Consider the following 15,363-nt stretch of genomic DNA (forward strand, 5'->3'; position numbering starts at 1 on the left):
GGCACAGATGAAGGAGCTATAACTAAAAAGCAGAGTGGCAATGACAGTGGCTTTAGTCCAGGTGGTAGTGATGAAGGTGCTGAGAAGCTGTCCGATGCTGGACCTGGCAGGATATGCTTACAGGAAAGGTGTTCAATATGAGTGTGAAAAAAAAAACAAATCAAAGATAGTGCATGGTTTAGGGTCAGAGTGCCTGGAAGGACAGAGTCGCCATTTACTACAAAGGAAAAGACTCAGCTGGGGGAATACCAGAAGTGTGAGTCTAGGACTGAGACACTAACTAGAAGGCCGTGGGGCTATTTTAAGTCATCAGTTGAATCTCAGTCTGGAGTTTAAAACTGGAGAGAGAAATCTGGGAATCACGAGATGACATCACCCGGGGGACAGAAAGGTCAGCCCTGACTATATCTAGAATGACGCTGCAGACCACAGCAACAATGGAAGGTCATGGAGATGAGGAGGAACCAGAAAAGGAAGATAAGGAGGACCAGCTGCTGAGGAAAAAATAAATGAGACCCAGTGATGTACCCGACACAAAAGGAAGAAAGAATTGCAAGAATGTGGTTGGCCCAAAATCTCCACACGTTGCCAAAAACATCCTCCTCACCTTTCTGTCTTTCATAGGCCCTCTGTCTTAGACAGGGGACCCTCCTCTGTGTCCCTAAATCACAGTGCGGGCCTCAATTACAATGCTAATCAGAACCCAGACTGCAGTTTCACTTCTCTGCCTTCTCCTCCCTATCAAAAATATGAGTTCCAGAAGCTTCATTGGAATGCTGGAATCTAAAAATATCTCTGGCAGATGGAAAGGAGGACGTTACATTTATTAAGAGCTTATTGTAGAGCAGCCAACATGTTAATACATTTACTTAGGTACTCAAAAAATGTTGATAAAAGAATGGAGGAAGTGTTGAATGAACAGCAGAGATAAGACAGATGATAGATAACAGCGATGGGTACAGTGCCCAGGTGGAGCCTGGACTCAAGGCCCATGCACCTGCTCCCATGGATAATAGCAGCAAGCTAGCAAGATTACTCAGCTAACCCCTCTTGCTCTCTTTCCAAGCTTGCCAAGCAAGATTTCCAAAATGATTTTGTTTCCTTCAAAGATTTTCTTGCGTTAGAAAGTGGTAACTAGCAACTTGCTGCTGTTCCAACTGACTGCTGTATTTCTCTTTGTGCATCAATAAATTAGTGTTCTGTTTTAGGCACTAGTCTATTGTAAGTTTACATTAATTTAAGTTTTTTACAGTCTTTCTTTTGGGACTTCTAGGGATGATAAGCCTGTTTTGTTTTCTTTCAAGCAAAATAATTTTTTGAAATCAAAATGGGGCTGACTCAGGCAATCTCAAGAGATTGTGATACAGAAATCCAGGACATGCCTATGGTGCGACTGATTGCTAAAGGAAAATATTGATTCCCATTTATTTTACCTCGTGTTGACACTAACGGTCACAGTAAGGATTCTTGTAGAATGCACCGGGTAGATGTTGCTATGCAGTGACCTGAGCAAAAAATGGTATTTTTGTTGTTTCATATATGATCCATTTTTCTGAGTTTGAATTTATTCCCTATGCTGAAAAGTAGAATTCCAGAGCCATACAAACACACTCTAGGTCTAAACCTAACATGTGTTAGTGTGGCCAATCTTGCTAAGGTAGATCAATTTTTCATGCTCTGATAAAATAGGGTGTGTAGTCCTTTAAGACCCAAAATTTGAAGAGCTATGGTCATTTGCTCTTAAGATGGTAACTGGGCTCGAATTTCATCTCCCTCTGAGATAACTGTATTGTCTCTTCAATAGAGTCAAAGAAAATTTTGGGTGAAATTTTTTGGATCAATGACATCAGGTAGATAAAACCTTTGCCACAGTCTTTACTTTTTAAAATGTGTTCGAAAGTATTATTTTCTCTATTTTTATTGACATCAGGGAAATGAGAAGAGAATTCACAAGTATGTAATTTCTTATTACTAAACTATCTATCAACCTTTATAACCAAGCTAATAAGCCCGTTGTATTTTTATGTCTTAAGAATATCTGAAACCTAAATCCTCTTCACACCCACTGTGACAGTCAGATTCATGCTGGGAATAGACTGATTCACCCAAGTTAGCTGTACTTCTGACTGTGGAAGCTACCTATCACCTGTATTCTTCCTTAGAATAGTGTCTTCTCGAATGGACAAAACCCATTACACTGTGTTAGAATTTGCTAAATCCTTTGCATTATCATGCCTTATGTATTGTGATAAGTAGCTGCTTTCTCAAGCATTGTGACAACATCCTAACGCCACCACACTGACCTTTGGTACTTGTGTTCTATCTGCCCTGTTCATGAGGTCTGACATTTATTCATACAAAGTAAAAGCAGGAGAGACTAAGGGGAGTTTTATAAGCAAATATCAATTTTATGAACTATGTTAACTTAAAAAGAAAAAAGACGTCCTTGAACCATCCAGGAGGATACGGGTTAATTGTAAGAGGGGAGAGGGTTCCTGTACAGAATTACTATGAAAGTAGGAAAACTTGGAAGTGAGACTATCCCACAGAGTCAGGACTTTTGTAGTTGGTGCCCTGACTGTATGCTAAGGCATCTTTATGTTATGGTATAAATCTTACCTTAACTTCCACATGTGCCATTAATACTGCAAAATTGGTTAGGTGGTTACAAGAGCATGTAGTATGTGTCTTATTTGTTGTCAGGAGCCGACAGCCTTGTGTTGACCAATAGCCTGTCATTGTGCGTTTGGAATAGCTCCAAAAGGAACAGTTCGGATTGAAATTTTCCTCGGACTGCTTCAGGAAAAAGAAAATCAATAAAACCAGTAACTACTTTGTGATCATGTAAATTAGGTAGGCATTTTCTTTACATCTAACACAACTTTGTACTCTGGCCCAGCTTTGGTGGAGATTCCTACCAGTGTCTCATACTGAGTGGGTCTGTCAAGTCTAACCAAATTTGAAAGTTGTTTATTCCCCCTGGTAAGAGATAAGTTTACTTTATTACTGAAGGAAGACTAGTATCGATGTTTCAGAATTACACCAATTAACTTCAAAGTAAAGTATATAGGATGGTCTTTAGAAATCTTTGTCCAATTTATAATACAATCTTTGAATATACACAAACACATATCTACACATAAAGACATACTAATTATAATATCATATGTGATGTCATGTCCAATTCCAGTGAATATATTGCTAGATCTTTTTTAATTATGAAAAAGCATTTATATATATCCATGTATGAATATTTTTACCATAAGTATTTACATATTCAAAAATTATTCTTCTTCATTTCAGAAAAAAAAATCACCATGATCATTTCATAGATAATGAATTGATATATGTGTAATAATGGGGAAAAATTAAAAGAAAATTAATAAACTTCATATTCATGCTACAACAAATATAGGTAATGTGGACAAATAAACATAACATGCCATTTTCTTACCTTAATATGTTTAACAGTAAATACCACAGGATCAGCCAAATAAACCTTATTACTGAATTCTTTATTTATTGCTGCTGTAATAACAGGAGAATTGACGATGACAGAATGATTGGTGGACATAGCCTCTGTCCCTAGTTTCATGCTGGCATTCTCCGTGGACAAGTAAGGACCCAAGTTGTTATACAGGACAAAAGCCACTCTGATCTCTCCTAAAATAAAGGCAGATCTGAATTATAAAGCGGGAAGACACTTTCATTACTTTGCATGTTCCACTTAAATGAGATAGTTCTAACTGGGTTGTAATTAAACCTGCATAAAGAATACTACAGCAAAACTGAAGCACTCACTTTAACCAGATGTCAGCTCATGCATAAGGCAAGTTAAGTCAAAATTAGGCTGAAACAACAACATATCAGTATTTCAGAAAAGTGAACCTCAGTCCCTATCTTACTCCATACTCAAAAACATAATTCAAGATGGAGTACAGATCTAAACATAAAAACCATAACCACGAAATATACAATATCTTTATGATCCTGAAGAAGGCACAGATGAGTTGGACAGAACCCAAGAAACACCAACCATAAAAGAAAAAAAGGTAAACTGAATTTATCAAAATTGAAAATTTGTGTCTATCAAAATACAGCAATAAGAAAATGCATCACAGACTAGACTAGGGAATATATTCATGTATATGTATGTATTACACATGTATATTTATATATACATATTATATATACAAGACTTAAGAATATTTAAAGCAGTTCTGCTAATCAATAATGAAAGAATAAATACTACTAAAACAGCAGAAGACAAACACACACTTTAGAAAAAAGATGTGAAAGGCTAGTAGACACTTGAAAATAACCAACATCATTAAAAATTAAGGAAACAAAAATTAAAATCACAATGAAATACCATTTCATTCCCACTAGAATCTCTAAAACCAAAATGACTGATCATATTAATGTTGGTAAGAATATGGAATAATTGGGATTCTCATACACTGCATGTGGGAATGTAAAATGGTTCAACTATTTGGAAAAAATGTTAGGTAATTTCTTATAAAGATAGGCATATATCAACCCTTCCTAGACAAGTGAAAATATATATCCACAAAGAAAAAAACTTGTATAATAATGTTTATAGCACCCTAATTCATAATAGCCTCAAAGTGGAAACAACTCAAAAATCCATCAATAGGAGATAAATCATGGCATATAAGCATAATGGAATATACTATGCACAAATAAGGAACAAACTACTGATAGATGGAGTATCATGACTGAATCCCAGAATTACTATACTGAATTAAAGAATATAGACAGAAATATAGTACATACTCTTTGATTCCAGTTATATGAAGTCTAAGAACAGGCAAAATTTGCCTATAGAAATAGTAATGAGAAGAAAATAGTTTCATTAGGTGGGGTGGGCAGGTGGTGAGAAGACTGGAAAGAGGCACCAGGGAACTTGTTGGGTAATAAAAGGTATTTATAGCTTATTTTATGTGATATTACAGAAGAATATACAATTGTCAAATTCATCAAGCTGAACACTTAAGAAAAGTGCCTTTGATTGCATGTATATTACATCTTAATTGCAACTAAAAAGAAAAACATTGATTCAAAATCTTTCCTTGTCTTAAAACTCAAGTATCATGTTCTTTTAAGGTCACTTTCTCCATATGTCCTTCTACCTTATTTTTCCCCTCAAGATAATCTCTTACATGTGATCCTTTGTAAAATTAATCTTAACACATTTATCATATCTCCTATCTTAAAAAAAAAAGCCCTGTGCGGCACTTCCAGTATTAATTCCTACCAGTTCACCAAGAAATAGGCATGACCCTGACTGATGTGGTTGCTAAGATGAGAAAGTCAAAATCCTTGTCCCTGAAGCTTAGAGCTAAGTGAGAATAAAGAGAAATAAATTTTAATTTTTTTTTCTTTTTAAGGTAAGAGGGTACTGTCAACATCTAAACTGTGCTGCCATATTTGGGAAATTCCTTACTGTTAGGGATTACTAGACACAAAATGGACATATACTTGCTTCCCCAGTCTGCCTTGCAAAGAGGCTGCCCCGGGCACCTCAGCTAGCTGAGTCCACAAGTCTCAGACTTCAGATGAGGCGCTAGTGACACAGGAGGCAGGAGGTGGGGCAAGAGCAGCAGCCTTCACTCGTACTTCACTGGTGGTAGCAATGATTCTGTGCGACGGACAGGCTGCCATTCACTTCTTTCTCCTGTATGTTCTCTGAACCTGATTATCCAGTCTGCTCAGTGATTCTATGGGATCGCTACTGTCCTTTCAGTAATTCAGCAAAGAGATTATGATAAAAGCTACATGAAGGAAATGGCATTTGTAAACTTCCAATCCACATCTGTTAACATAGTACTGACCAAACCATAGTAAATCACTAGACACTTCTAGTCTGTTACAACATAGCATTTAATTTTAGTTCTTTCCCTCTAGACTTATAAAAATGCTGATTTTTTAAAAGGCCAAACTTAGGAAAATCTATGTATTTTTCTTGTTGGCAGGAATAACTTTTATTTTAATTGGTTTGTAATTGACTGATAATTTGTATCGATTTTCACCTGTGGGATGCTGACATGTTGCCTCCCCACCTTTTTTTACCAGTGCATTTAGTAGCATATGACTGTTACAGATTCTCCACTCCCAAATTAATGCTTACATGTGACATAACACACACACACACACACACACACAATACATTAATTTAGCAAACAAATGAGCACAAAACATAATATGACTAATGTGGACATATTTCAATATTCATTAGCTGTGTATCTGAAAGTTCACACATTTATTTGATAAATCCTTAGTGCATCTATGTGTCATGCACTTGGGTTACATCAGTGAAGAAGTTAGAAAATGTCTCTGTTGTCATGAAGCTTACTGCTTGGACGAAGAGTCAGACTATAAGCAGGCAACTTAAAAATAAATAAATAAAATTTCATATAATGGTAGGTCAATAAACGCTATGAAGAAGCATTGGCATAAAATGGCTAATAGGAAAAAAGTGATTGGGAAAGAGTGGTTTACCTTTGGGGAGACAGGGAAAACCTTCCTAAAGAGGTAAGATTTATACTGAGCAGTGAATAATAGAGAAGCTTCTTTATAAAGAATTATAAAAAATGTATTCCAGGAAGAAAGAAAATAAAATGCAATAATCTGACACAGGAACACTTCTGTGTTCAAGAAACAGAATTGAGTCTTGACTAAGGAACCCTTGTGCATTGTTATGGGAATGTAAATTGGTGCAACCAGTATAGAAAACACTATGGAGAGTCCTCAGAAAATCAACAATATAACTACATATGATCTAGCAATTTCACTTCCAGGTATTTATCTGAAGGGAATGAAAACACTAACTCTAAAAGATCTATGCACCCTTATGTTGAAGTGTTATTTACAAGAGCCAAGACATGGAAACAACCTGAGTGTTGACTGATGGATGAATGGATAACGAAAACATGGTACCTACATGCAATGGCATTTTATTCAGTCATAAAAAAAAATTTGACATTTGTGACAACATGGGTGGACCCTCACTTATGCTAAAAGAAGTAAGTTAGACAGAGACAAATGCCATGTGATCTCATTTATATGTCAAGTCTTAAAAGTGATAACAACAAAAATTGAACTCACCGATGCAGAGAACAGATCGCTAGGGCATGAGTGAAATAGTTGAAGGGGGTCAAGAGGTATGAACTTCCAGTCATAATAAATAAGTCATGGGGATGTAGTACACAGTATGGGAACTGTAAGTAATACTGTATTGTACATTTTGAAAGTTGCAAAGAGAGTAGACCTTAAAAGTTCTCATCACCAAAAAAAAATTTGTACCTTTTTGTGATAATGGATGTTAACTAGACTTTCAAAGGTGATCATTTTGCAATATATACAAATATCAAACCCTTATGTTGTCTACCTGAAACCTATAAAATATATCATATATCTCAATTAACAAAAGCATATCAAGACTAGAATGTCTGGATCACAGACAGTATGTGACAGATAGACTGGAAGTGGAGCAGATGAGGCAGGAAAGGAGGGGACCGGGCAGCACATGGTAGCCGAGTTAAGCCATTTGATCTATTTTAAGTGTCACTGGAGTGGACTGGTCAGACTTATGTTTAGGAAGAACCCTTCATCAACAGCCTAAAACTGTTAGGGGGCAAGGACTGGAAAAAGGGAAACCAGTTAGGAGCTAATGCAGGAATCTAATTTTGCTGTGTAGAAAATCTTATTGGTGACTCAAAATTCACACAGTCAAATGAACAGCATAATAGTGATTTGTAAATTCAGTCTTAAAACAACAATAATTTGTTTTTCTAGATATTATTTAACTAGCTCTTCTTTTTTAAAAACTATTCACCCTACAATATAAAACATCAGTTTTGAGTTGGTTGCTAGGACCTGAGTCATCTTCTTATCATCTAACAGGTTAAGGGATCTAACTTTCTTGGCAAAAAATACGCTTTTAAAAATTAGGTATTGGCAAGGCTTGAGACATACCTTCTCTATGAGATAATTTCTTTATTTAAGTTTAATTACATGCAGTAAATATAATCTAGTACTAAACAGACCTATATTTACCAATTCCATTCCCCAAAAGCATCTCCTTACATTTATATTTTCTGTATGCTTTGCAAAGGAAAAGCACAGAAACAATCTCAGAAAGAAATCAATAAGGAAAAAAAATTAATTACAAGTAAAATTTCCATTAAAAATTTTAGGAACTTAAATCTGTCAACTTAGTGAGAGTTACTCCTTTCAAGGAAAGAGTCAGATCAACTAGATTTTGTTGTTCATTAATTTCTCACATTTTCATGTTTCTGACATTTTACTGTAACTGAAGTCACTGAACAATTTACAAATCTGATTGAGAATTTTATAGAACATATACCAATATACTATTGGTGTAGGAGATAAGAAAGGGAGCAAGCAGGGCATGAGAAAGAGAACAGGTGAAGAGAGAGAAAGAGAGCTTTCAGTTAGTAGATCTAAAATTCCAAGCCAAGAAGCAAAGAATGACAAGTTCAATTCCATCAAGTTTAACAAATAAACTCTAACCTACCATTCCGGCCATTTTGTTTTAAGGTATTTGCAGAAAGCTGGATAGTGCTTCCATGAGCCATGTTTTCTGGGAATTTTAGGTCTTCTAAGTTTCCTTCTGTGCTAAGTCTTGCAACTTCCAATTCTGTTAATGGCAAAAAGGTATCAGTGCTCATTGAGAAACATGCCAAAGCTGAGATAATTTCCTAAATCACTGAAATCATTCTGAAATCAAAACACTGAAATTAATGTTCTATTTGTCACATTTTATAGTAGTTCAATCTTTTATTTAGAAAGTGCTTGTTTAGTATTTTCATTCTTTTCAAAGTAAAGCAAATAAATGCTGTTAAAATTAGGTAAATAAGAATATAAATGTCACCACTTATAAAGTCTGAATTTTAAAATTCAGTCTCAAATCCTTATAATTTCTCACTGTCTTTAAGTTTATTTTCAAAATGGTATCTTTATTTTATGAATTACATAAAAATCCTTTTATAATCTAGAGCTATACTCATAACAGTATTGATCTATCATTAAATCTATTAAGTTTGAAACTGCTTTATCAAATCTTCTGAAATAAAACTGGCAGCTACATCCTTATGCACAATAAATATAGATTTATATTCTTTCAGAATAACAATTATTAAACATTGTTATATCACCTTCACTTAAACGACTGATTTCTTTACAGTATCTAATTCAGACACTCCTTTTACAACTGAAGCGATCCATAAGCCCTGTATTGGGAGGATACAATTATTTCTAAAGAGTACAATATGTACCTAGATACATATATACATAAAAACTAACAACAAAAAACGCACCTCAGTGTAAGTGATCTAAGGTTGATATATCCAGTATTAGAATATCCTAAAGATGATAGTGTACATAATTATGAGGACTCTTTGAAGCCAACAACAGGTGATATCCTTTTAATTATAGAAAAGTAATAACATCTCCACTGAAATAAAGTGTCACTCATTATTATCTGGAACACCTTAGAGACCTGTTTCTTTTCCTTCCTTCTCTGTACATGGGTCTCTGGCCCTTCTGTATAACAAAGGCCACTTACGGATATTGTCTGTGTTCTCCCTGACAATGTCAGTCTTCAAAAGGTTATCAGCCAGCACAAAAGCACTTTCCTCCACAGTATCGAGCAACATGGTGGCTGCACGTAGTTGATCACTTGTAGTCAGGTCTCTCCACGCATTCAACGCTTGTGGCTGGAGGAGGTTGTTAACTGTCTCCACCATCGCCTATAAGAGGACGAACAGAATGACAGAGGTCTCTAGTGAACCCACAGAGCCGTCAGAAATCCAGGAGTACATGTTGCCCAGCGAGCAAGGATCAGCGGTGTGCATGATTCAGTATTGTCCCAGCCTCCCCTGTGACATGCTGCAGTGGAAGCATTCATTATTTTGTTCTGTAAAACCCTAGCTGAGACTGCAAGGCAAGAGGAAAAGCTGCTTTTGTTTTGAGGACAGCAAATAGAACCATGCTTGCTTCTTAGAATCAATAGCAAAGACTTCAGTAAGACTATAATCACATCACTAAATTATTTGGTTGGGCAACTACTGGCATGTAATTTAGACCAACACTTTTATCAGATCATCCACAAAAAGTGATTTTTTTCTATATATTACCATAAAACTAGATGCTGAACACAACAGAGATTAAAAGGATCGACTACAGTCTAGACAATACAAGAATTTGTTGCCTATAGGTTGAAGATTTAATGAGCAACTAATTTTTTTCTCAGCCAGCTAGTAAAATGTCAGAATGGGAAAAACATCAAAGCATACACACTCCCAGGGGCTTTGAATATGTTCTGTGTGAACATAAACCTCCTTCATGCTGTTTACTGTTCAGAGGTGAATGAACAGTTGGAACTTGCTACCTATGGCCTTATGTGTTTTCCCTTAAAAAAAATAACAAATCAGCAGTAGATACACTCACTCACAGCAATAAACCACCACATTTCCCATTGCTTCATCCAAAAGAATCATTTCTCTAGTTACAGTTTATACATTTCCTGTGGTTAGCTTTATGTTAGAAGTTACAAAGAGAAAGCAGTTCTCTCAAAAAGGTCTTCTTAAGGTTTCATTTAAACACTGGAGAATTGCAAAATAGAAAAATACAACAGCTACAGTTAGAGTGATCAGCCCTGAAAAAAAACGCTGATTATGATATGCATCTAATCCAGAAATACAGTTGAATAAACAGCCAACTCAGAGACTTCCTAGGCAGCATACAGGTGTTTTAAAACAGGACTCACATTACTGACACACTGGCAGAGGGATTGGAAGAAATAGGAGAAAATACCTATTACACTGCAGTGTTTTCATAGTAACCAAGTAACAACTGTTAAAAATTCAGCTTCATAATGAAACACCTTGGCTGCCAATTAACACCAGCTTCACAAACTAATTCGCCTTTTGATAAGAATTGTTTTTCTTGATATTTTTCCTAGCTATTCAAAGTTCTGGCCAAAAATCAACATCACTGGAGTTTCATGTAAAACAGTCCTATTTGCAACTTAAGTAGTTTGCATTATTAAAATATAATAATAATGATGAGTTTAATGACTGCCCATTTTCATATAGTGTGCTTAGTTCTGTCATTTGTTCTGGGTTTAAAGCATGACCTAGAAGCCAGACAAAAGCATTTCCGGATCACAACAAAATAACCTGCTTTCCAGGAAGTTTTCTATAGGGGTAATGCCAACAGACTATGCCAAAAGGGAGGTGTCAGACAAGAAACAAACAAAAAAAAACTTTAGGTATTTTCTGAAGCCAAACAGAGAACACCAACCTCTTGAGTGTAAAGAAGTATTCTTTCTGGGGTCAGATGATCCTCTGAATTCATTAGAAATGCTCTGAAAATCTTACATGCAACAGAAATTTTGCCTGTTCTGTAAGGAGCAGCCATTTTAGCTTTAGTTAATAATCTTACATTGATTATTTTAAACCTTACTGCAGGGAAAATTTATTGGGGATAATACAATATTTCTGCTCTGCCTTTTATTGCTTTTAATTTTTTTAATTAAAACATTACAAAAGGAGAAAAATATTTTTAAAACATAAGGAAAGGAAACAACTATGGTCATCTCTGAGAATGTTCTAAAGAGGAACCTGTTTACAACAGAATGCTTTATAAATTACTGTGTCTGAGTTGACAGCAAATGAATCAAAAGCACCCCTTATTAATTTATTTTAGTTTTGCAACTGAAAATCTATAAGGCACAATATTTTTTCAGAGTTATAAATTTTGAGTACATTTGCAACAACTGCATCTTCCCAAATAAGACATAGTTTTTACTTAGAGAAGCTTTCTATTAATGCTCAAATGATCTCCACATTTTTTATTGACAGGACAGACTTAAAGTAAGACCCTAAGATCTAGGTGGTTTAAGACACAAATCTAACATTCATTTATTCCTTAAAAAGCACCTGTTATGATTGCTTAAGTATAATTGTAAGGATACATACATGAACACAAGGATTGAGAGACAGAATTCTGCAGTGCTAAAAAGAGAGTGTGGAACTGGAACCACATCTGCTGAATTCACACCTGGACTCTTCCACTGACTAGCTGTGTGATGTTGGTTAAGTTACTTAATGTCTTTGTACTCGATCTGTGAATCAGAGATGATGATATACTCATTTCATCAGCTTGCCTGGCTCATAATAAGTGCTTAAAGTAATTTACTTTCATTTGCTATCAAAATCCAGTTTGAGAAGAAGAGAGGTCTCCACTGAATGCAGTACAAGTCAAACCTGATCATTTCAAAATACTCACAATGAAGTGAAATGTGCAAGGAATAACTTCTGCAATGCAGTCTTCATAAAGCAGCCTATTACATAATTTAACTACTAAAGACTACTGCCTGAAGCTTTGAAGAGTATGTGTAATAAAGAGTTCATAATGTGTGTTCTAGAAGCTTGAACAAAATGACCTACTTTTTGCTAGTGAGACAGCACAATTAAACCAATCTTAATAGCTTTATAATTAATACAACTTGTTCAACTTTTCAAAAATTTCCTAATATGTCCCTGTTACCAGTTTAATGAAGGCCATTTAATAGTCACAACTCCTTAATGATAAAATAGTATCTCTGTTTTGTTTTCCTTATACATTTATGCATTTGTATGTTTTATCCACAAATGATGACATTTGGACATAATTTTTTTAAAACCAGTTATTTGCATTGCTTTCATTAGATCACCAACATCTCTTTAAGAACAGGTTAATTTTCATTTTATTTTATTACAAAGAAAAGAACTATTCTTAGAACTGAAGTTAAATGGGAAATATACAGTGAATTTGATTAAAGTGAGGGATTTCACTTTAATGTCCAACAGTTCTCACTGATTTCTTTTTTCTGCTATAAATATTTTTCTGATCTAAAATTTTTATTCTGAAGTTGGAAGAAAATAAAATTGGCCCTGCATTTATATTAAAGAAATTTTACTCTCACCATAATGGCTTGATCTGGGAGAAAAAAAAAGATAGCCTAATGACTTTCATATATACAGATTTAAATAATCTAAAATTTTGAGAAGCAAATTTAATCAACTGTTATTGTCAGAAACTAAATATTATCTCACTTCAATATCTTTTCAAACACTAGAAGCTGAATAAGAGGTGGTCGCTGGAAATTCGAATTCTAGTTCTGCCACCACATTTCAGTGTGACCTTTGGGCAAATTTATGTTTTCTAACCAATCAACAAAGTGTGAATTACCAAGAAAATAAGTCTCATCATGTTTCAATTTGATGGTAGTAAGGCTCATCCTATTACTAGATAACACTCTTCTCATGATATAGTTTATGGCCTAGATTCTAAAGTGACTTTTTGCTGTTTCTAAAAATCAGTATCAATTAGAAGTTTCCAAAGTTACTTAGATCCATATCAAGATTACAGGCATATCATATCCTTCTGGACATATATTTATATTATACAACATTATTGGGCCTCTTATCATTAAATTCAGATCTTGAGCATATTCATTTGACTACTTTTACTCAGCATATAACTGTAGTATATTTGTTAAAAGATGTTATAAACTGTAAAATCACACTTTGTATATTTCAAAAGGGAAAGTTTATTTATAACTAAAAGTTTGAGGAAACCCAAATAACAACTTTTGTCATTATTGCAAGAGGATAGGATTCCTTAGGAAGAATACAGAAAAGGATAAACCATGAGGAACATCAATGGTACTTCTTACCTAGGTTAGTGGTAAATCTCAATCTAAGCAAGCAGGATCAGCTCGGGAACTTAGTTATCCCTCTTCCTTCCCTTGAAAACCACCAAAATAAATATCCAAGCAGCGTAAATGTCTTGTAAAAGATACATAATTTTACCACCATTACATTTTTCTGAAGATAAGCTTTTAAATCATGAGCTAGCTCATTGAGTTTTTAGCTCAAATATCAGCTGCTCAAAGAGATCTCCTGTATCAGCATTTCTAGAGAGAATCTCCACCTCCTCTCCCTAAATCCATTACCTGTTTTGTTTTCTTAGTATCATGTATCATTATCTAATGTATCTCATATTACCTATATGATATTTTATATCTTTCACTAAAGAAAACGTAACCATCATGAGGGCAGTGACTCTGGCTCATTGACAAGTGCCAACAACTCTGCCTGGCACACAAACAGTATCTAATAGTTCTATGCTGAGTGATTGTCATCAGTAAAGATTCATACTTAAGTGAGTATTCTCCATTTTCATACCATCAGAAAAAAAACTCTCAGAGAGTTCTGATTTTGTAAGTATAAGAGCAAAGAATATCTAAGTACAAATTTAAAAAACCTATTAACTACCCAATATACTTGAATCATTATTATTTTAGAGATTCAATGCCACAATGACTACCATTTTAGTACTTATTTACTTTTAATAGAATTACTCACATGTGTCTGGCTTTTTCACTAGACATGAGGTTCTCAGGGGAAAGAGAATGTTCATTTATGTTTTCCCAGGGTAAATTTATTGCCTTGAGGCATTTTGGGTATTCAATAAATGCTCATTAAACAAAGGCAACCTGTTTTTACTATCAAATCATTCATGACCATACATATAACAGGAAAACTGAAAACATTTTCTTCTACTTACATAACTTTTTATCATATCTCCCAGGAAGTATTCTGAGAGAATAAAATGCTGAAATATCACCATGCTTTGGAAGGAAGGCTGGCTGAATTAGAGGGAATCAAGACCACTGAGTTCAAAAGGAAAGAACCTGTACCACAGGTTATTCTACTGAATGTAGAATCCGCTATACATAACAACAATATATTCTATAAAAAGCTTTTCGAAGTGTTTTTAGTGTGCAAATCTCACTTTCAATGTAATTCAATGTAGTTTTATTAAATTTGTATGTGAAGAACTCGGGAAGTCACTGCCGGATGAGGTTAGGAAAGAGAAGGAGAACGTGGAGCCTGTCCTCCATTTGCCTGCACTCCAAGGCAGAAGATAAGCACAGAATAGAGCTGAAACACAGCATTTGGGACAAAAAGTGATGCATTCTTGCTGAGGAGGAATGAGAAAAGATGCTTGAAGGTGTCTGATTTTGTATTAGATGGTAAAAGATGAATAAACTCACCTTCACTATGATGAATAAAGGACATAATAATCAAGTTGATAAAAGGCAGTAGGATGTCTGTGTTGTGTTTGGGATGAGAATGTATGGGGCATGGAAAGAGAGCAAAAGATGAACATGGTGGGAAAAACGAAGTAGTAGGTAGAAGTCAGATTTTAGGAGATCTTTAGTATGACAGAAGTTATGACAGAAGTTTGGACTTTGTTATGTAGAAA

The 15,363-nt window shown here is 34.9% G+C and overlaps 1 protein-coding gene across 26 annotated transcripts in view; it reads right to left on the minus strand.

The window, feature by feature from the left end:
• The window catches only part of ADGRL3 (adhesion G protein-coupled receptor L3), a 798,791-nt gene that overhangs the window by 112,429 nt on the left and 670,999 nt on the right, over positions 1-15,363 (minus strand). For 24 of the 26 annotated variants that reach the window (XM_073237549.1, XM_073237551.1, XM_073237548.1 and 21 more), the window contains 4 exons: positions 9,611-9,794; positions 8,561-8,683; positions 3,455-3,663; positions 2,620-2,796 (listed from right to left, as the gene is read on the minus strand). In XM_073237549.1, the coding sequence (XP_073093650.1) occupies positions 2,620-2,796; positions 3,455-3,663; positions 8,561-8,683; positions 9,611-9,794 (693 nt within the window). The remainder of the gene's footprint in view (positions 1-2,619; positions 2,797-3,454; positions 3,664-8,560; positions 8,684-9,610; positions 9,795-15,363) is intronic. The other 2 variants (XM_073237544.1, XM_073237534.1) reach the window with 1 other exon arrangement.

This window comes from Manis javanica, chromosome 5 (genome assembly GCF_040802235.1).
Source record: "Manis javanica isolate MJ-LG chromosome 5, MJ_LKY, whole genome shotgun sequence".
Taxonomy (NCBI): domain Eukaryota; kingdom Metazoa; phylum Chordata; class Mammalia; order Pholidota; family Manidae; genus Manis; species Manis javanica.